This window comes from Triticum urartu, chromosome 4, assembly GCF_003073215.2.
Source record: "Triticum urartu cultivar G1812 chromosome 4, Tu2.1, whole genome shotgun sequence".
NCBI lineage: Eukaryota > Viridiplantae > Streptophyta > Magnoliopsida > Poales > Poaceae > Triticum > Triticum urartu.
This window is the reverse complement of record NC_053025.1, coordinates 246,818,250-246,841,650: the sequence shown is the minus strand read 5'-3', so window position 1 is coordinate 246,841,650 and position 23,401 is coordinate 246,818,250. Positions and strand designations below refer to the sequence as shown.

Genomic DNA, 23,401 nt, shown 5'->3' with positions numbered 1-23,401 from the left:
ATCAATCCTCACACATTGCATGATTAGGATCTAATTAAATTGTGGGATGGGAAGTAGATGAGGTAGTACCTATTACCTGTATTATTATGAAACCTTTGGGAGTTACTTCTACGTTTGCTTATTATGCCATGCTATGCCAGTAGACGTGGATTGGGTGAGTGATATCCATGACAGATGTGAGATTGATAATTTTAATGGTTTATCTAAGGTGGCAACTTAAACACACATCTGGGTGGATTGAGGCACCTGATGTCTATCAGGACTTGCCTGTTTTTTTCGGACCGCCACCCAGGCTCAAAGGGATCATAAGATCTTTCATGCTAGAAACTTCCGTGTGCAGCCACATGCTACTATGGGCTCTGGCATAGTTGACTAAGTTGTGCGAACTCTTACGGGGTGGACTAGCAGATGTAGGGGATGTAGGTGTACCGGTCTACCCCACAAGTAAGGTGCTAGTGCTTCTGAAAGACTATGTCTCGGTCATCCGTTTCTCAAACACCATGTAGTGCGAGAAAACAAACGGAGGCGATCGAGTCATGTGGGGAAAAGTGCGCAAACCTCTGCAGAGTGTACAAACTAATCATGATTAGCCGTGTCCCCGGTTATGGACAACTTGAGTATCTAGTACTTGAATATCATGTGAATCTCAACATGTTACCTCTAATTAATGTTATTGGGTTTTAATTATTTTTAATTGGGATTGAGAATGCTGTCAACCATTCTCAATGTTTCACAACCACCATGGTAGTTAAATAAACTTATTCCTTTGCAGTAGGGAAAAACTGGCTTTACGCAAAACTGTAACCATAGAGCTTTCCACCAGCCATATATGCATATAGTATAGCTGTTTCATTCCATTACTCTCTATGTGTTACTTTGCCAGCATATTCCATGTGCTGACCCGTTTTCGGGCTGCAACTTCTCATGTTGCAGACTTTTCAGACGACGATTGAGGTATTTTAGGTCGTGGTTCTATACTCAGTGATGCCGTTGGAGTTGATGGACCCATTTATCTTCCGAGTCTTCCGCTGTTATCGATATTAGATGGCCTTCAGCCATATTTATTGTAATAAGTTCTTTTTGAGCCATCGATGTAATAAGTGTGTGATTGCAACTCTGCTATAAAACCTCGATGTACTGTGTGGTGTCAGCATTACTGATCCAGGGATGACACCGTAGGACAGTAGACGTGATCCATTCGGGTCAGGTCGCTACAAGAAGGGTGCCTACTACGCCATCCATCACATGCGGGCGATCGTATGGGACCATCATCAACTTCTGCTACCGAGTAAACTCAAAGATTGGGCCGCGAGCGTGTCGGCAATCCAGGACGCGGACATTAGACAAGAATTCTTTCGCATCCAGTCGGAGTTTGCGTAAATCATCCATCAAGATGTCCTTCGTACCTCGGGGCAGTTCTACCTCAGAAATCAACCGTCCAACAGTGACATCGACACAATGCTACAAATGCAGGCTGACAATGACCGTTATTTCATGACTCCCACGATAGACGGCGGCTTCATCCACACTCCGGTCCCTTGAGTCGAGTCGAAAGCAGTGATGCTGTGTCTAGTTCTAAAACATCGATTGGCTCATGTTGTAATTAAACTTTAATGAACTTGTAGTATGTCTCTTTGGTTTCGAGAGTCGTTCAACTTAGATGTAATCGATGCTATTAATGTCTTGCTTTTCTCTTCCGATCGTTCTGTTGCATACTTATATATTGCTTATGTATTGTCTGTGAATTGGTACTAACGTTTCGTTTGGCTACTGCATAGCGATGCCGTCATATGTCGTGTACAAGGGTAAGGTTCCCGGAGTCTACGACGACTGGGAGGAGTGTCGGAGACAGGTTCACCGATTCAGCGGTAACAGTTACAAAGGGTACACCACTAGGGCCGAGGCCGAATCTAGATACGCCCGCTATCTAGCGGGAGAGGGGAGGGAGCGCTGGAGGAACCGGATGAAGACGAGTTTCATCGTGATGATGCTCATCGTGATGACCGCAGCTCTCTTCTATGTGATGGTAGTTTAGATGATCGATATCGACTTGTAATGTGAAGACAAACTCGCTACTCGTGGTCTCGAGACTTGTAATATAATGTTCTATCTTTGTTCGGTCTTTTCAATTCGGAGACTAATATGATGAATTGTATTCGGAGACTAATATGATGAATTGTATTCAGAGACTAATCTTCTATTGTATTCGATGAATCTGTTGTTGATGTGTGCTGTCTATATTTTGTCCAATTATACATTTTGTAACCTGTGCAAAAAACAGAAAATTAAAAAAACTAATATTCATACTAATGGCGCATCACATCACAGTGCGCCATTAGTATGCCAAAGGATACTAATGGCGCATCATTAAACAGTGCGCCATTAGTATGCCGAAGTTACTAATGGCGCATCTTGTTGTTGTGCGCCATTAGTATGCCAAAGCACCTGGGTATACATGGCCCCCTGGGAGGCATACTAATGGCGCACTGTTGTATATACTAATGGCGCATCTGAGGTGCGCCATTAGTATACCAGATACTAATGGCGCACCTGTGGTGCGCCATTAGTAAAATATACTAATGGCGTGGCACTAATGGCGCACCACTAATGCGCCATTAATGGCCAAATTAGGTGCGCCATTAGTAGGCCTTTTCCTAGTAGTGCTTTTGTGACTTAGTACTTTAAATGATGGAGTTGTGATGTTGGGCTCAAGGTTAAAATCTTCGCAGTGCCAAGTCACATATACTCAAACATGGTGGACTCGTCCATCGCCCTCTCTTCGAGAGTTTGGACTTATTCTTCATCCCCTTTGGTGTTTTTGTTCGGTGCTTTCTCTCTGGTTGAGTTTTCTCGTTGTTGCTCTTGAGTGTTGTCGATTGTGTTGCCCATAGATCAGGTTCTACCCAAGCATCTCTCTCATCTCGCAACCCTCTGATATTTTTCTGGTTACTGGTTCAGAAGCTTTAATCCAACCACATAAATGTTGATTTTGTGTGTGGTGGTCTTGGGAGCTTTCGGACTCCCTCCCTCTAGTTCTCAGGAGTTCACAGAGACCGTATTCTCTCTGGATATCCCGGAACTTCCGGGCGTCGCGGGTTTGGGGCACATAATGTGGCAGGGGATGACAAAGGGGTATTCTTCCCCCTTTCCATCGTTCCCCCCTCTGCTCTCTCCCTGCGGTGCCCCTCACCCATCGACGAGTTCCGGGTGAGCTGCGGGTCCTCGGAACCTCCGCCCCCTTCTTCCCTTCATCGTGTTTGGGGGGCATCTGTGCTCTCCACCATCTCCATGGAGTAAGGTAACCTAAGCATTCCTCTGCTCTCTCTCTCTCTCTCTGGATTCTCCTAGGGATTGTAGATCACGCTTATGGTAGTAGGATAAACACAAGCATCAAATCTCGAAGTCCTGCATCCACTTTAGATCTCCCTCTCATCCATTATATGATATATGCATGTCCCCTCCTCAGATTTGGAAGGAGCCCTGTGACCATGCCGGTGCCCAGAACTTCCGGCCTCGCTAGGGTTTCCACGTTCGGGCCAGGGCTGGTACTTCCATCGGCCAGAACTTCCGGGCTCCCCGGAACTTCCGGCTGCCGGAACATCCAGCCCCCCCCCCCCCCCCCCCCCCCCCCCCGCGGAACTTCCAGCCTAAGCAGAGTTCTGCCGTATTTTTTGTATAATGTGATTCTTTGATTTTCTGTTTTGAATCTTGTGTACTTATTCTATCCCGTTGCTCTTTCTCTCATCTCTGTCAGTAGGAGGGTCTGGCTCACGTGCTCACCCATCCAAGGTGTATGAATGGAAATCCAAAGAACGGGTCAAGAAGACAAAGGCTCTTGTTTTGGGGCGTGAGAACATGTTTGACTGCCATCCTGAGGAAGATGCTGAGGCTGAAGACAGTGCATCTCATCCTGCTACTCCCGTTCACTCCAAGAAGCGGAAGACTAACTTCCAAGAAGGCCAAGGCCGCAAATGTTCAACCTCCTCCTCCTCCTCCTGAGCCGGTCACAATGAGGGAAATGCCTGCACTTGGGTGGATTACTCTTCGCTGAGTCAATCCTTATCACCATGACAGTGACCATGTGGCTGATCCCAAGTTTTGGACACTATTCCAGCAACGCAACTATGAGGAGATCTTTACTCAGTTTGTCAACAAGTGTGTCATTCAGAAGTGTATCAACATTGCTCACTTTGACAAGACTCCCACAAATTCTTTTTACTTTGATGGGATACATAGCATGTGTGTCAAGCTCAACCATCTTTCGCTTATGCGCTTTCAACATGATGTGTCACCACCTCTTGTGGCTTAGTTCTATGCCACTGCATTTTGGGACTAATATGCAGTGCACTCTTACTTGGATGAGCGGTGAGGAGAAGTGTTCTGCTCTGTTCTTCGAGCTGGCCAGCCTGTTGGGATATGAGTATACTGACACTATTGTTGACCGTGGCTACAAAATCCATGACAAAGGGGTCTATCAGGCCCTTCACTTGGTTGATTTATATCCTCCATCCGGAAAGGTTGGCTCTGTTGGTGATCTTCTACCTTTCTATGATACCATGCACCGGATCTTTCGGGAAATTCTTGCTGTCAAAGTGGGTGACAAAAATAAGATTCGCGGCCACCTCATCAACCTTCTTCACTACACTTGTCACAACTCCGAGCAGGGCCCCATTGATGTGATGAACTTTTTTGGGCATGAAATGTACAGTGTGGTGATGAACCGCAAGGCTCCAATCTATGCTCCCTATATTACTACCTTGATTGCTGAGATTGCTCCTGATGCATTTGCGGGGCGGTGTCTGTCTGTTCACTCCAGTGTTAGCTTGTTGGTTAAGAAGGGTAAGGCAACTGCTAATGAGGGAAATGATGGTGAGGAAGAGGAGCTACATGCTGGAGATCCACACTACTTTGAGCTTCGCCCTCGCTCTCATGTTTTTCATCGTGGGGAGCCTAGTGACTCCAGGTCAAGGAGGAGCAACAAACTTTGGCGTCTTCTCAAGAACATGTTTTGTTTGTAGCAAGATATGCACAAGAAGCAGTGGGAGGAGCACAAGTCTAGGAAGCAGGGCATGAAGGCTCTTAAGGATGATCTGCGTGCATCTGGTATGGACCTTGCTCACGGTTCCGAGTCTAATGTGACTCCTTTTGAGAAATACCAAACCAAGTTTGCTCTATTTTATGTTGAAGCCGGAGATGAAGCCTCTTCTCGCCGCCCTCACGGCCCAGGGTCTTTTGGAGAGTCATCTGACGCCCCCTCTGCATCATTTTCCTAGGGGATGTTTGTGGTTGGCTCCACCTTTCCTTTTTGCCATCTTGGTGACAACAGGGGGAGATGTTGTGGTGCTTGTTAGGCTTATCGTTTATCTTTCTCATCTGCCTATTTTATGTTGCTTGGTGAACCGTTGAACCCTTGCTCTTATTTGCTCCTATTTGGATCTTATCTTGTTATTCGAACCAATTTTGTTTCGTTAACTATCTATCTTTGTGTGAGCATTTTATGGCAAGTGGGTTACATGCCATATTCTATATTCTCATATTGTGAGAGACATCTATTAGGCAATGATATATCCATATTTGTCTCATCGCTATGAAAAACAAGGTTAGTAAAACGTTCCATGTCGATATATCATTCTTGTGTGGGTATGCACAGTGATAGGGGAGTTTCTTCTAACCATGTCATTTAACTCAAATGCAATCCTAAAATAAGGCATGTGTTGTGGGGGTGTATCTACCTCTCATTAAAACTGCTTTATATCTTATATGCTTTATGTGATTACCCTCTCAAGCATTGTTGTCATCTATGTCAAAAAGGGGGGGTGAAAGTGCATTGTTGCACTAAATTGTTTTTGACATCTATGACAACTTCATTTGTGTTTCTAACCACATGCTCTAGTGTAACACTGGTTAAGTTAAAGTGAAGCATGGATGGTTATTTCCTCTCTTATTGGAAAAAGGAAAAGCGGAGTGCCCAAGAAAAGTGGAGTACCATAGTGTTTTCTTGTTTCTTGAGTCCTTAGGGCAGCCGCACTATTAAGAGGGGGTGCATCATAAAAAGATCTGGGAATCAACTTGTCCTCTCACACGGATCTGAAAAATCTCACAGAGAAAAGCTTATGTTCAGGCAGGAAGGTCCGGAAGGGGTCTGGGAAGCTTATGGGGTACCCAGAGAAACTGCTCTTTTGTGCAATCTCTCTGTGTAGCCAGGAACCTTGCCGGACCCTGGTCAGAACTTCCGTCCCCCGAAACATTTGGGACGGCCGGAACTTTCGGGCGCCGAACTTCCGTCACCTGTTTTAACAGCTTCCAGGGTACTATAGAGTGGATGCAAACTCTCTGTGTAGCCCGGAACCTGGCCGGAACTTTCGGGGTCCGAAACTTCCGTGCGTGGCCGGAACTTCCGGAATACGTAGTTGCCTCCAACAGCCAGATTCCATCCCCACCTATAAATAGTCTTCTTCTTCCTCATGAAGAACTTGACGACTCCATTTCTCTCACCTCCATTTTCAGACCTCGATTTCTTGGAGATCTCCCTCCTTAGCCACCCAAAGCTCTTGATCTTTTAGGAAGCAAAGGAGAAGTGCTTGATCTACACATTCACCAAAGCGAAAGTTGATTCCCCCTTGTTTTGTGGTGCATCTTGTTACTCTTGGAGGCTAGAGACTCCTAGGCGGTAGGAGTGCTCCGGCGAGGAATCGACCATTGTGATCTCCCCTGGAAAGTTTGTGAGGGTTTGGAGACCGCCCCAAGGTCTACCACTAGTGGTTGAGAACCGCCTTCGTGGTGTTGTCTCAAACGGAGAATAGGGTGAGCCTTCGTGGTGTTGGTGTGCCTTCGTGGTAACATCCACCTCTCTAACGGTGACGTAGCTTCCCTCCAAGGAAGTGAACATCTGCATACATCCTCGTCTCTCGAAGTTGCGGTTATTCCTAACCCTAACTTTCTACTGGTGGTTACGTGTCTCTTAGTCTTTAATTATATCATATTGTGCTTGCTTACTCACATACTTGTGTTACTTTTTTACGTTGCTTAGCTCTTAGCATCATACTTGCAATTGTTAGGATCACTTTCATATTCCGCATTATTACCTAAAATTTCTAAGTAACAATTAAAATTTATAATTATACCTATTCCCCCCCCCCCCTCTAGGTCCATCTCGATCCTTTCATCCCCCCTCTCTCCCGGTGGCGCCGGAGTGCCGCCGGGGGAACCATCATGATGGCGGTCTACACCAACTTCGTTGCCGTCATGACTAACTCTCTCCCTCTCCTTATAGTGGTGTAACCTCTCTTTTCCCGCTATAATCTCTACTTGAACATGGTGCTTTATGGCACATATTATTATCCAATGATGCTTGAGTAGACTTCTTTTGTCCTATGGGTTAATTGTGGATTGGTGTGATTGATATGAGTTGTACGTTACTATGGTGCCTTCCGTACCGCGCACACATGTGGGAATTCCCGTTGTAGGGTCTTGCAATACGTTCATGATTTACTTATAGTGCTTCGTGAGAGTTACAGAAGCTTAAACCCAAATAAAGGGGTTGTTCGTATGCGGGTAAAGGGGACTTGTTACTTAATGCTATGGTCATGTTTACCTTAATGAACTTTAGTAGTTGTGGATGCTTGCTAGAGTTCCAATCATAAGTGCATATGATCCAAGTACGAAAAGTGTGTTAGTGTATGCCCCTCCCTATCTCTCTCATTGCATATAATAAGTATCTATTGTGTTATATTCAATTACCTAGGGACAATCTTTCTCATTGTTCCACAAAAGCTCTCTAATAAACCAATTATCTTTATTCTTGCAAAGTAGTTTTATTTCTTGTTTCTAGGTAAAGCAAACATTGGTGTGCACAGAGTTGTATCGGTGGTCGACAGAACTTGAAAAGAACATAATCCTACCTTTAGCTCCTCATTAGGTTCGACACTCTTACTTATCGAAAAAGGTTACAAACGACCCCCTATACTCGTGGGCTATCAAAACATTCTGAGCCCGGAGCACAAAGCATCGAAAGATGAATAGAGGGGGACCTTCTGGCAACAAGTGCATGAATCATTTCACGCACGAAAGCACATTGCGCCCTACGACATGTACACCATTTAAGAACAAAATGTGGGATCGTTGTCCTATCGTTGGTACTCTATCTAGACCAGCGTCACCAAGTTTTGTACACATGGTTCGTCAGCTCGAGGCAAGGTAACCATTGCACGCGACAGAGAACGAGATTGTAAGTTTTGCTTCGTCTTATTCCACTTGTTGATTCGTTCACTCAATGTTGGTCTACAGATTATGTAGCCCGCACGCACTGCCGTGATGAACCACAAGACAGAGGGACGACCATTTACGTACACACACGGTTGGATGAAGCTGAAGGGGGAGCATGTGTGGAAGGGCATGATCCGTTAATAAAGAGCTTGTTGGTTATCAGGTTAATCTAGTCGAATTCAAGACATTATTGTACTAGCCTTAATTTGCATTCTATGTATGGATGATTTGTGCTATTTTCTATCCGAGCTATGATGAATGTCGGGCGGTTTGTATGAATTTCATCCGGTTAGTTCAAATGCGGGTTAAAATGTACGTGGACGGCGTTGGATGGCCGCCTCCCGCATCCTTGTGTGCGGACTGCCCCCTCCCGTCCATGCATAGATGCGAGAGGAAATTTACGGGTCACCGTTGGAGATATCCTTATGATATTGTGGTTGAAAGTTGCGTTCTACGTCAATATCTATTGTTATGTTGTTTTTTCTTGAAAGTACAAATGAAATATTGTTGAAATTTTGAATTTTCAATATTTCATATTTCATTTCATGCTTTCAAACCAAACACTGGAACGAAATCAATCCATTTTACTTTTTTGCTCCTACCAAACACATGAATGAAATCGACCAGTTCCTTCAAAATAGAACAATTCCATTTTATGACACATCCTTAAGGTTCAATTTCGAGCAGCTGTACATGTAAAATCAAGGTTTAAAACAAACTTTGGCTACAACCATGGAGTCATTCTTAAAAATTAAAAGAAAAAAGAAGCATGATCGTAAGCACATGCTTTGTGTGTCTCGTCCGTTACAGACTACGGAGGCATCTATGTATCTCGTTCCAAATTACTCGTCACAAAAATGAATATATCTGAAATTAAAATACATCTAAATATATCCATAACTGCGACAAGTGATTCAAAACGGATGGAGTACATGTGTTCCCGCGGTCTCCCGGCCACGGGCGCGCGCGTAGGTCAGGCGCGTCGCTCAAAACTCGACGCGTACCAACCCAAGTGGCGCTCGGAAGTCGGAAGCGGGAGGAAAGAGAAGAGGAGACGCGAGGGAAGCCAAGCCAAGTAGCCAAGGGAGGGAGACGAGGCGGCAGGCAGGCAGGGCGGCGCGAGACGCGAGGAAGGGAGGAGGGTATTGGTGCTGGCTGCTGCGGCCGTTTGTCCCCGTCCGCACTTAATGGCACCTGGGGCATGACAGGAGGCGGCAGCGGGGGAGTCTTGATTGCCGCCATCAATACGCATTCATTTGCGCTGCCGCATCTCGCTCGCTCGCCACACTACGTACAACAGTTTGCGCGCAGTGGCTGCTGGCTCTGGCGGCATCGACCAAGGAAGGACCAGACGCGATCGAGGATCGAGAGAGAGCTCCATGCCCATGCCCATGCCCATGACCATGGCTGCATTCATGCGCGGGACCCTACCTCCACCTGCCCCCATAGTAGGAGTAGAATGCAGTGCAGGCAGGGAAAGGTGTTTGACTGTTCTAGGATGCTGTTGTTGGGGGCCACCTGCCTGTGCCTGTGAGGCTATGAAAACTCGCCAGGAACCGCCACCGATTCCGTATGGATCCATCTCCAAAAACCTCACCATCATGGTGACTGGACGCTTGCATTACAGAATACAGAGTGCACATGGGCGTATTCAGGTCGACACAGGCCATCCTTCTTTCCACGAGAGCCTGCAACGACCAAACTGCATCATGGAGGTGGAGCTAGCTTAGCTGGGTTGTAGACCCAGCCACGCTGTGTTAGCCATAAGCCATGTCTGCGTGTACGGCCGTGGCGCGTGTGTGCGGTGCATGCGTATGAGTGTGCGTGAGTGTGTGCTGTTAGCGAGTTAGGCGGGAGATCCACGATCCAGCAGCTGAGCCGGCCGTGCCGATCGCGTCTGAGCGCGTCGTGCGGGAGCGACGGAGCATGCGGATCGTGCCCAGGTAGTGGGGCGGGTGGGTTGCGTCGTGTGCAGCCAGCTTGGTTATAAATCCCTTTGCTAATCGCTGATGTAAAGCACGGAGTTGCCGAGCATGTAGCCTGTGAACACAAAGAGAAGATTGGGTTGTTCATGCGCCCGTGGCGGTGTTCATGCGCCGGCCAGAAAATTTTGTCTCATGTCTTTTTTCTCCTACCTTTGTCCGTGAGTGAGTTAAGAGAGAGAGAGAGCAGCCAGACGTGGCAACAACAATTGGTATCAGAGCTTCGGTTCGGGCGATTACCGGCGACCATGGCGCTCGTCCCACACGGTGGCGGCGCGGGCGGATCGGCAACGATGACGATGCCGATGCTGACCGCGGACAACTACACGGTCTGGGCCATCAAGGCGCAGGCGATCCTCGACGTCCACACCGTATGGGAGACGGTGGCGCCGGGCGACGCGACGGTGAACACGCGAAAGGACAAGATGGCGCGCGCGTTGCTTCTCGGGGCGTTGTCAGAGGATGTGCTGCTGCAGGTGTCGACGAAGCTCACCGTCAGAGAGGTATGGGACTCCCTGAAGGTGAGGTTCGTCGGTGCCGATCAGGTCCGCGCGACGACGGGCGCAGCGTGACATCGGGGAGCGGCGGCAACAGGCGCAGGCGCTGCTACAAGTGCGGGGAGCACGGACACTTCTGGCGCGAGTGCCCGCAACTGTGAAAAGGACCGGCGACGGAGCAGGCTCTCTTGGCCAGCGCCAACATCGACGACACAGACTCCTTTAGGTCATGGCTTAGGGGATGTGTGTTGGAATAAGCCACGTCGCGTGGTATGGTCGAGCTCGTCGGATGCGCGCGGGACGTGCGAGACACACTGATGGTGTCGGGTTCGTCGGGCGCGTCGGGTGCGCGCGGGATGGATGGGACGACCCGAACGTGTGTGTGCATGTCGCAGGAATGGGCAGAGCGGGCCAGACCAGGCGTTCGGCATAAACTAGGGCGTAAGGTACGTGCCCTGGCACACCCTAGGGTATAAGAACCTCCCGTATACACGTTGTAACAGATGTGGCTTGAGTTTGTGCTTGAAGAAATCGGCCGTAGTTGCAACCGGCGGCATCAGTGTGCCGAGAAGAAAAGCTGTGGCGTGTGTCGCCCGAGATGAAGAAGGGCGTCCCCTGCGTCGAGGAGGAGCCGGTGTTCTGTGCGTCAGGATGGGCAACGCAGTCATGGCTTAAGGAGAGAATGTTAGCTATAAGCCATGTCTACGTGTACGGCCGTGGCGCGTGTGTGCGCATGCGTATGAGTGTGCGTGAGTGTGTGTTGTAGCGAGTTAGGCGGGAGATCCACGATCCAGCAGCTGAGCCGGCCGTGTCGATCGTGTCTGAGCGCGTCGTGCGGGAGCAACGGAGCATGCGGATCGTGCCCAGGTAGTAGGGCGGGTGGGTTGCGTCGTGTGCAGCCAGCTTGGTTATAAATCCCTTTGCTAATCGCTGATGTAAAGCACGAAGTTGTCGAGTATGTAGCCTGTGAATACAAAGAGAAGATTGAGGGTTCGTGTGCCGGCCGGACCGTGTCTTCTTTCTTCTATCTCTGTCCGTGAGTGATGAGTGAGCTGAGAGAGAGCAGCCAGGCGTAGCAACAACACGCTGAACCAGTACTCATTAGGCATCACTCCCAAAAATGACCAGAAAGGATTGATTGTCTGGGAACTTCACTCGGCCGTGAACAATCATAGCAGGTGTGAGATTCTCTCTCTCACACACACACAAAGCGCATCGAAAGAGCACAAGAAAAATCCATCGAGCAGCTCTCCCTCCCTCAAAAGAACGAAACTACCAAAGAAATAGTTGGCACACCGCACGCTGTCATGCTGCCTATACTCTTTCCTATGATGATAAGGCTGCACACGCTCGCTCTTTGTTGTCTCCCACTCCCCCGCCCTTTCCGAACGAACTCTACGTTTTGCTCAACCCTCCCATGCTGCAATGGCTCTTCATTCTTTTCATGGCTCCTCAAACCCCTGTCTTTTTTTATAAATGATGGATTTTATTGACTTAGAATAAAGCATCAAGTGAACAAAAACACATTAAGCAAACAATCCATCTCTACATAGCTACGATGCACACAGTCAATATCAATGCATACACACAAACTAAAGACGTTGGCAAATAGCAAAGTCATACAGAATCAAAGTTATGCCTAAGTGATAAAAATAAAACCTCCAAAGCGATCAAAACAACGATCGATAAACTATAACAGCGACCATATTCACATCAATCATCTCTTGACACCACAAAAGGCAACAAGGTCCTTCAACAACAAAGCCTTCAGGAAGAAATGACGCTCAAGCCTCATCATCAGCGGATTCAACAACCAAGTGCCAAAATCTAGGTTTTCACTATGAAGAACGAGTCCAGAGCACATCGGTGCAATGCCTTCGACAAGATAACGACACAAAAACATCGTCATCGGCAGGTATAACCTCGTGTCAGACCTAGCGTTTTCATCCCGGAGTTTAAAACTGGGTACTCGAGAAGCACCACCAAATCGAAGTCAATTATGTGTTGTTCCCATCACTTTTTCATGATCTCGGCAACTACATGCACCGCGCTAGAAATCCAGCATCGCCGTTGCGCAACCATACCTTCTGCGTCAAGCCATCATCCCTAGATTACATCTCATTGCCGAAGACAAACTGGCCGAAGTGAGATCTGCTAAAGACCACAAAGGAGCCTTCCGGCTACATCGCACAACATCACCAGTACGAGTCGTCGGCAACAACCACGAGATCTGGAAAGATGAACCCATGCGAAGAACTTTATGCTCTTTTCAAAAAGGAGGATAACCCCCGGCCTCTGCATCGAGACGATGCATACAACCATATATTATTAAGAATGCAAAATTCAGTAGCCGAACAACATCGACTCGGAAATAAAGTGAAAAGAAAACCCGAGGTTGCATGCCCCGTGGCAGTAACTCCACCAGGCATAACTTGACGTCCCCACATGAGATGTCGTGCGTAGCATCTGCCGGTGGCGCATCCGCCGGAGGCTTCACTTGTCGGCGACAGGCACTGCCCAACGACTCCGAAAGAGACACATGTGACACCTGCCGAGTCGCATCGAACCCGATCAGTTGATGGAAGGGACCATACAACCTCACATACCACTACCAGCCTCGGAAGGCCGTCACCACCTTGGGATCCAGACTTCGCACCATCCGCACGACCACAGAGTCCGCCGCCGTCGAAGAAGAGGGGTCGCCACCCCGATTTCGGGTGCTACAAGAAGCACCCACCGTTGCGTCAGTTGTTGTCATCGCCCATACAACAGCAACCGCCATCACGGCCGTCAGATCCGGACACTAGGTCCTTAATCCCTCGTGTGATGCCCCATGGTGAGCCGTCCTTGACCTCCCATCACTATGACGAGAAGGCCACCACTAGCTCCACCGCCCAAGGCCGCCGCCCTGACATCCCCCGCCGCGTCGTCAGAAGGCCACGCCGGGCAGGGAGACATGCCAGTACCGCCGCGAGGAGCATCCTCCATTGTCAAGATGTCGCCGCGAAGCCACCGCCGCTGATCCTCGAGCACACTCCACCCCACGTTGCCCGATGCACACCCGCCACGCCGCGGTCGATGCCTTGCTCCTACACACGCCGCCGGCGCCGCACCCCAGCCCGCGCCGAGTCCACCGCGAGAAAGAACGATGGATCCCCGCCGCCGCGGTAGGGCTTCGCCCAATCGCGCCCTCTAGTTGCGGCGAGGGAGGAGGACAAAGAAGGGAAGGCCTCAGCGACGGCTAGGTTTTCCCTCCTGCTGCTTGCGGGAGCTACCGGATGGGTTGAAGGAGGGAGGCGGCTGGAGGAGGAGATCTAGAGGAGGAGGACATAGAGGTCTGGAGGAGGAGATCTAGAGGAGGCTGGAGGAGGAAGGTGAAGAATTCTATGGCCATCGCTATCCGCCGCTAGAGAGCCGACTGTAGGATGTACTCCCTCCGTTCTGAATTACTTGTCGCATTCTGAATTACTTGTCGCATGTATAGATATATTTAGATGTATTTTAATTTTAGATACGTTCATTTTTGTGACGAGTAATTTGAAACGAAGGGAGTATGTCGCTGATCCATCGCATGGCTTCCACAGCTTGACCGCCGCAGTAGCAGGCCCAAGGCCACAGACTGGCCAGGCACCAACGTGTAAAAGGATCCACACAAATCGTGCATGTCGCGTCGGATCGAATCAGGGGCAATCCGTTTGGACGCGTCGGCCTGTGGCCAGGCTATGGACGGGCACAACCCTGCATCACGGAGGAGCTGCGCGAGCCGACCGGGCCAAACTGCCATTGAAGAGCAGCACTGGCACTAGCAGATCACGAACCACATGCCAGATTGAGAAAGGAGGGTTAGGAGAAGGGATGGCGCAAGCATAGTGAGGTGGCTCGCCGCCGCTGGCCAACCGGCCATGGAGGCCACCTCCAGCAAGGAGGGTCGAGAAAGGAGGGAGTCGAGGTTGTTGGCAGCTAGGGTGCCTTCGGAGTCAATACTCTTTCTAGAAGAACCTAAATTTTATTTCCTGGCCTCTGCATCAACTAGAAATGCACACAATCATTTTATTACGAGTACCAAAATAATCATGATCCTCAAAAAAAAAAATTAATGAGTACCGAGATATTACCTCGACACCCCACACACCAAGATCAGCTATCCCTATCGAGAGGAGCAAGGAAACGTTCCACGATTGCCTAAGCTTGCAGCCGATGTAACGCGAGGTTTTATGCTGCGATTTGACCACTTCGAAAAGCAAAAGGCAATTGCTCTACTCACTCACAGATAAACAAAAAAAAGGAAATAATTGTATACCACCTATAGGCTCCGGATTTATTCAGATATAACAGGGGCAAGTAGTCTGAACACCAAGTATTTACAGGATGTTGACACGTGCGTAGTACAGTAGTATGCAACGAGACTAGAGCCGACAAAGGTGGTAGGGTAAACCGCGACAATATCCGCCTATGCTGTTCATCGTGTCTCACAAAATGAAGGTTCACAACAGTGTAACTTCCTAGAATCATACATCAAATCTCCTCGCGTACAAACCGTATCTTTGCGCTGTAAAGCCGACGCCACCGATGATAATACATACGCTGCACTGCACGCTTCTGTGTTGCTCAGCAAAAGCAGTGCCATCTGGTCTCAGATATCACCAGCATGCGCGACATGCTGTTGCTGGTTTGCGCCTTCTTGGCTGTCCAAAGGCATGTACTGAGCCATGATGGCGCGGATCTCCGAATCCATGTAACTCTGGTAGCACACACAAATACGTATTATTATCAACAACCGACTGGTTCAAGTCCAACCCAAGACCACTTGAAAATAAATAAATGTCAAGCGTTACGAGGATGAGTAGAGATGTTTTACCCGTAGCCGGTATTTGTAAACTGCATATGCTCCAACCCCGGCAAATACAAGTCCGAAGAAAATAACCCACATGAAGCTCCAGCCGACTGAGGAGGCAGCTTGTTTGCCTGCAACGAGTTTATCAACAGCATTAGACTAGCACTAGACTACAACAATATAAACAAGTGATCAAATTAAACTGTGACACAATTTTAGTTGCTGACAACATTAGGTTAACAGAATATCTGTATAACTAGGGTATCCATAAAACTGTTTTTTATGCACATGTATCATTTGTGTTCAGGCAGCAAAATGGAGTGCAAGATCAATGTGGTGCGGATTACGGTAAACACACCCTGCAGCTGCTGCTTCACTTGCCAATACTTAAAACTGCAACTATGCCAGCTTCTGTGAATAGAAACTACACTTACAGTACCCAGCAATATAAAGCCGGTGATCTGACTAATACCCTTGCTGGAGTACATTGATAAGGCTAAACAAAGAACATGTAATAATTCACCATATACAAAGGGCAGCCCAGTGCATGTAGCTCCCGCTTGCACAGGGTCCGGGGAAGGGTCCGACCACTTTGGGTCTATCGCTTATTCACCATATACAAACATCAAGGAAAATCATTGTGGCAGTAGCCATCGTTTATTGAGCAACTAACACAATCCCTGATCTTCACAAACTTACTGGTGACTTGGAAAAAAACTAGTTCATCATTTAAACTTAAGTATAATATCAAACATCTCAAGTAACAGGAAAGTATAAGTTCAACCATCTCAAACAGAAGAAGCTATTTTGCTCAACTGAACAGGTGAATTTGCTTCTTATAACTAATAATATAGTACTCCCTCCGTCCCATAATATAAGAGCGTTTTTGACACCAGTGTAGTGTCAAAAACACTTATATGATGGGACGGAGGGAGTAGTATACTGGTTCTTGCAAGACAAATAAGAAGATAGTTAAGGAGAAATCTCAGGTTAGGTTACTCACTGATGCACGTGTCTTGCTCTCTCATGTATAACATGTTGTTACCACCACAGCTGCATTCATAGCTTCCCCATGTATTCTCGCAACTGCAGCCATTGCACTGACAGGCAGATTTCGCTTTGCATTCATCAATATCTGCACATAGGGTGGATCAAAGGAAGTTTAGAAAAAATAATTCCAGAAGTCCTTAAGTTATCAAACTTTGGAATCATTACTCTGCTCGCAAGGTGATATCAATAAAACAACCCCAATGACCGAATAAATTTCTCAACTAAAAGCAATTTATTAGTTTTCTCTAGAATATGTTGAGTTATGCAGAACTGACATGGATACACGTTCATGGTATCAGGGTGATACCGATATGAGGATACACCATTTTCAGAAAATGACAATATGTGGTTATGTTTAACTAGAGTATTAAAAAACCATTATATGCCATAGCTAAGTTGCATTGTATGGCCCCCAGTCACCTCGCATCTGGGTTGTCTGTTTGATTGCCGCCCTTAGTGTAAATTCCTGGCACCACCATTGCCCGTAGAAGATAAGAAGAGTTGGTGCTAGCGTGTTGGAACACTGAGCAGGAGCTTACAACCGCCTACTAGTCGCCAGCACCACCACCTAGGCGTCGGGGCGAAACCGCTAGTCATAGTGGGGAGTAACTTAGACTAGTGTCATGCATATGATACTAGTCTTTACTACCTTCATAGTGCAAAGTGTCATAGAAATAGTATCAAATATGGTTGCATTTATTAGCTTGTAGACTCAACTTTTCTTGGGAAGCGCTATGTGATGGTAACATAATATGTTACTCCAAGCACCTCTCTCCTCATTAACTAGCTGCCACATAAGCAAACTTGTCTTGGGGTGTGTTATGTTACTAGCTAAGTTACTCCCACTATGACTAGCCTGAGGCGAAAGGGAGAGTAAGGTGGCTGGGGTCAGGACAGAGGAAGGGGCAGGGGAGTCAAGAAAGTGATGCACTAGACAAGATTACAGGGGATGATGGTTAAATTACCCTTGTGAGTTATGGACTATTATTGGTCTGAGCTGTATCCACCACGTATCTAACATGCATCAGCACGTATCCAAGTTAATTTATTTTTATTTTTATATCGATACCAGGACACAGCATTATAGTATCACAATCCAGTAAATATCAGTATCGATATGGCATTCAATACGGATCTGCCAGGCTTTTCAAGTGTTGGTGTTCGATAAGAAATAGGGTATGTGTGGATGGTGACCAAACACCACGATACCATTGTTTTGGTCATAACCAAAAAATTTGCTCTTGTTTGGATGATTACTAGTAATATTTTGGCATGCCCATGCCCTCTTAGCCAATTCTAGTTCACTTTTCTTGCCAACATTGGCCAAAACATGTGCAACCAAAACCTTGACCAAAATATCGGTTAGCCAAATTTTGCTAGGGTTAGCTTGGGCTCAGACCAAATTTTGTGTTCCAAGTCTTGCAAAATTAAGTTTCTAAATAATGATAAAGTACCTTCACAGCTTTTTACACCATCGCCCTTGAAACCTTGTGGACATTTGCAACCTTCAGATTCTTCATGCTGCAGATTTTCTGAATTTAGTTTTCGCTCTTCTAAAGAATCGCAACTAAAACTAGTAAGCCTCATAATAATGTCTAGTCATCCACTTACCGAGCAGGCAGATATTGTCTTCCCATTCTTAGTTTCTTTCCAGCATCCTCCATTGTTGATCTCACACCTACCAACACCGGAAGCTGATAATAGAAAATGTTAATACTAAGCTTACAAAGAATTGACGCAACTCTTATAATAGGATGGTGTGCAAAAGTGAACCAATACACTTTATAACAACCACATTGTTCCAGTAGTAATTAATATGAAAACACCCATTACAGAAATCATTTTAGCAAATTCAATCACATAACTAAATTCTCATGGTACCTTCACAGTTGGTATATCCATCCCCCACGAATTTTACACCTTTGACAATAGGGCACTCACAAACACGCCCACGGAAGGTATCCTACATTTTGTTATCCAGCGAATTAGAGTTATCCTACAAGACAAGAATAAATGAAGGAGAGAAGATGAAATATCAGAGGTATCCTGAGCTCAAACTGTACCTTGCATGCAGTGACGTTATTAGCCGTGTCGACCCAGCAACCTCCATGGTTCTCCAAACACTCATTTGTTTGAACATCTATAGTGAACAGAAAAGAAGAAAATAGCACTCCATGGTAAGGCGCGATCTAGGAAGAAAATCTACACTTAAACGAAAAGGACAACATACCTTCACTCAAACAAATAGCAGGCTCAGTTGTCTCCTCAAATCCTGAACAGATTGCTTTTAGCACAGCACCTTTGTCCAACTTACCTGAAAACATAACTAGACTGTGTCACAGACAATATCAAGGGGGGGGGGGAGCGGGGGTAACTAGTGGTAGAAAACCGGTAGACAACCTCGGTATTGCCTGTTATTAACGACAAGGGTTGGCAGTATCGTGACATCTCCTCGTTTACCATGACCAATCTATATCACAGAAACATATAGCTGAATATACCATAATTTGATCAAAAATGTGCATGAATAAAGCACTATTTGACAGAAAAAGGTCATTCTTTCTCAATAAGGTCATACTTGGGCATCTTGTTCCGCCTTTAGAATTGGGTTTTCCTCATCAGCTTCAGGATCTCCAACACACTTGTTTATCTTGTCCATGTCCAAACCTGCAAGGAGCAAATTTAATAGCAACTATTAATTAAGCAGATTTTTTAGAAAATAACTCTGCAGGATTAGTAAATTATTATAAAGAATAATAAAATGAAAAATTCTGAGAGATGAATATCTGCCAATTAGACCTACCAAGTGACTTAATAACATGACTTGCACATTCATGTGTGTATTTCTTCTCCTTCATTGGGCATCTAATGGCAAAGTCATGTACATAATCCCACCACAACCATGGCTTGCCAGTGTCATTGGCAACCTTGAATACACAGACTTGATGTAAATTCTGGACCACAACATCCTTTCCATCATATCCTTTGCTGAAATCCTGCTCTGGGTCCGGTGCACAATATCTCCCATGATTTATGCACTGGGATTTGCATTGCTTGCTCACGGTAAAAGCTTCCGGGCAATACCATGTAATATAATGAGGAGTGAACTGTGTGTAACCCTTCTGCTCAAGAACTTGTGCGGTTCCTCTGAAGCTCTTCACAAAATCCATTTGCATATCACATTTAGGACCACATTCATCATTACTGTTTGTCCAGAATTCATACTCTACACGCTCATCAGGATGGGGAAGGGATTCCCTCCAATCCAGGAGGACACTAACCATGTCACCATTTTCAGCAGATTTCTTAAGGTCCTCACCCAATTTCTTTGTTATCAGGACTGATGGAATAGTGATATTTTCTAAGTGCTTCGTGCCAGTATCTTCTGGGTTGTCCATTGTGATCAAAGGCTCGTCCTTGCTATCCACAACGAGAATTGCTGCAGCTCCAGCAAGTTGTGCATTCCATGCCTTTGTTGTGAAAAAGCATTCTGTTCATCACAGAGGAAAGTAAATCAAGAAATTAGAATAATCACTTAAGACTAGGGGCAAATACCAAAAAGAATTAAGCAGCAAGATGCTAAACTAGTTACATGTTTTAACACCACGAGCAATAACATGTATAACTTATTCAAGCATGGGAACAATAGAGCTGTTTTGCCCTGAATCATTTCTAACTTACATGTCAGATGGGTTCCATGTAAAAAAAAAGGATTGTGAAACAACAATGAGTACTATTTCATCGCATCAACTTCCTATTCCAAGTATTTTTCCCGAACCATCTAAATGTGCATCATTTTGTATTAGAAGAACACTGAGAAGACTCCAAACTTACAAGACTCAAAACCAGGACCAAAACCGAACATAATTAAGCACTGACGCACATTTTTAGGCATATTCAGGAAAAATAAAAAAAACACGTGCTAAGCCAACCAAAAACAAAAGAATAGAAAGGGGAAAAAAGGTGGCGTTAGCACTCCTATCCTGCTGGTGGCTTCCTACTCCAACTTTAACATCAAATTTTATCTTTACTAAAGCTAGAAAATTGACCCGAAACTTCTTTTGCTCTTAAAGTTCAGGATCACATTACTTACTAGTTATAAAATTATAAGGCATGTTTCATAAACACATTTATGCCTGCTCATTCTGGCTCTGCTACCGTAGGCTATACCTGTATCTATATATCATGCTAGATGAAGCAGTAAATGGTTATAAGAGATGATGCTGTTACTACAGCAGCCAGCAGGACTTGTGTTGTTTTCCTGGGTTGCAACAACTGAACATAAACTGAGTTATTGAGATTACCAGTGTCATCAGTTCGAAAGTACATCACAATAACCCAAACGAAGTGACTGCTACCCCAAATGTAGCTGAAAATGAAACCAATCCCCCATGCACGCATGTTGCTACCGCAAAGGCTAAAAAATACAGAGAGAAGAAGAATCTTCCTACTGTATCCAAGGGAAGAGAAGCGTATTGGAAGCTAATGATTGATGCTAGTACAAACTTCCTAATAAATGAGACCAATCGAAGATTGCCCTAATTAATCCCCTTTATAACTGAACAAGCTTCCTTTTTTGTTTGAAGCTACAGTAGTAAATAAATGACCAAACTAAGCCAGTAGTATTAATCGCCATGAGCAACATAATAAATAACATAAATAAATAAATAGAAGCACAGCAAGATCCGAAAAGAAAAGAATCACCTCCGCGGTCGATGAGGACGAAATTGGGGCGGGCTCCCGACTTGTGGCCCTTGAAGGAGACGTCGAACTCCTTGCAGGCCTGCTTGTTGTCCTTGGGGTAGACGACCCAGCCTTGCAAGGTGCCCCCGTACTGCGGCAGGCCGAAGTTGCCGATGGCGCACTCGTACTTGCCCTTGAGACTGTCCGGCGAGGTCACCTGCACGCTGTTCTTCTCCACCACGAACCTCCCCGCCACGGCGTCCGCCATGGCCAGCAGCACCAGCACAGCCCACCACACAGGACCCATCATCCTGTGTGTGCCCCGACCGTGCGATCCGGGGAAAGCCTCCGCGAAGAGCAAGAAAAGAATCGCGCCTTTGGACGGAAGCGACGGAGATTCCCAGGAGGCGCAGATCTGCCGAGCGAGCTACGGGGAGAGGCCGAGAAAACAAATCGGGGGCAGGCGGCGAGATCTAGCGGAGCGAAGGCTTTGGTGCGGATGGATGGATGGGGGGAGGGGTTGGACTTGCTTGGGAGAAGCGCGCGTCCACGGCGGGCTGCGCGCAGTCGTCTCGTCGTCGGGGTTGTTGGTTGTTCCGTCCAAGCTAAACCCAACTTTTGTTAGCTATAAACCAGCAGTGCTACTGGTAGAAATCCGTTGCTGTCACTGTCAAGAGAGCGGGGCGGGTCGGTTGCCCTGCCCTGCCCTACCCTCGTGACCAAGGCTTGTGCCGTGCGGCGTGGACAACGTGATCCGCTCCTGATCTGCCCGGAGGGGCCGCGTGGGCTGCTTTCATTTATTCTATCGATTTATCTGCTGCCTTTGAGATTCGCGCTCTGTCAACGACTCGTGGTTTCCCAGGCGTGGGGAGCATCGGAAACGAGTGGTGCCCAACTGGTAGCTCTAGCAGTATCTCCCTTCTCATAAATTCATGCATTAATCAGTCGGTTGTGAGAAATAAATAATGAATGGATCATGAGGCTAGTCATAGTGAGGAGTAACATACACTAGTGTCATACATATGACACTAGTCTATGTTACTACCTTCATAGTGGAGAGTAACATAGAAGTGATGTCATAGGTGGTTGTATTTATTAGCTTATAGACTCATCTTGTCTTGAAAAGTGTTATGTTATGGTAACATATTATGTTACTCTAAACACCTCTCTCCTTATTAATTACATGCCACATAGGCAAACTTATCTTGAAGTGCGTTATGTTACTAGCTAAGTTACTCCCACTATGAGACTAGACACAATGGATAGTAACATACACTAGTATCATACATATATTCCTAGACTATATTACTACCTTCATAGTGGGTAGTAACTTAAGTGTGGTAACATGCAAAGATTCATTTATTAGGTTATAGACTCATATTGCATTGGGACATGTGATGTTACAGTAACTAGCTAAGTTACTACAACTACCTTTCTCTTCATTAACTCATTGCCACATAAGCAAATTTGCTGAGTTGGACTCGATGTTACTGCTGAAGTTACTCCCACTGTGGCTAGTCTGACCAGTCCGATGGTATGGGCATCCTGGTTGTCAGCGTCGGACCAGGACGGTGAATGTAAAAAAGAGCTCCTGAAATCGCCAAAGTGCGGAAAATGCCAAATTAAGGTGATGTAAGCATATACTCCTAGTTGTCAAAAAAAGTGATGTAAGCATACTGTAATGATTTAAATATTGTACTTCTTTCGGTCTTTTTTAGTTCGCATATAAAATTTGTCTGAAGTCAAGCCTTATAAAGTTTGACCAATTTTATAGGAAAAAATGCCAACATTCACAATGTGAAATCAATATCAGTAGATGCATCATGACTTAAATTTTCATATTGTATAACTTTAACATGGTAGATGTTGATATTTCTTCATATAAATATGGTCAAACTTTATGAAGTTTGACTTCAGACAATTCTTATATGCAAAGTAAAAAAGGACTAGAGGGAGTATTATTGATGAGTTGGAAGAGAGAAGAGGAGAGAGAAGGGAAGCGGGATGTAGATTTAGACTAGTCACAGTGGGGAGTAACTTAGAGTAGTAACATGCATATGTTACTAGTCTATGTTACTACCTCCATAGTG

At 46.2% G+C, this 23,401-nt stretch overlaps 1 protein-coding gene across 1 annotated transcript; it reads right to left on the bottom strand.

Annotated features, from left to right (window-relative positions):
* Window positions 1-15,033: 15,033 nt before the first annotated feature.
* LOC125551404 (vacuolar-sorting receptor 1-like) lies at window positions 15,034-21,935 on the bottom strand. Its single transcript, XM_048714627.1, has 12 exons — window positions 21,333-21,935; window positions 19,432-20,118; window positions 19,207-19,295; window positions 19,029-19,098; window positions 18,859-18,942; window positions 18,692-18,768; window positions 18,510-18,591; window positions 18,240-18,322; window positions 18,083-18,149; window positions 16,582-16,713; window positions 15,603-15,709; window positions 15,034-15,485 (listed from the first exon to the last, which is right to left on the bottom strand). Exons 1-12 carry the CDS (start codon window positions 21,619-21,621, stop codon window positions 15,378-15,380), a joined length of 1,875 nt encoding a protein of 624 aa, XP_048570584.1. The 5' UTR covers window positions 21,622-21,935; the 3' UTR covers window positions 15,034-15,377.
* Between the last annotated feature and the right edge of the window lie 1,466 nt (window positions 21,936-23,401).

Bases quoted from the DNA above. Each gene is read 5' to 3' on its own strand.
- LOC125551404 (XM_048714627.1), bottom strand. From the start codon at position 21,621: ATGATGGGTCCTGTGTGGTGGGCTGTGCTGGTGCTGCTGGCCATGGCG. The intron at 19,296-19,431 runs GTAGGTCTAATT...TGCTCCTTGCAG, and splicing joins TCATGTTATTAAGTCACTTG to GTTTGGACATGGACAAGATA. The intron at 19,099-19,206 runs GTATGACCTTAT...TCTGTGATATAG, and splicing joins AGGCGGAACAAGATGCCCAA to ATTGGTCATGGTAAACGAGG.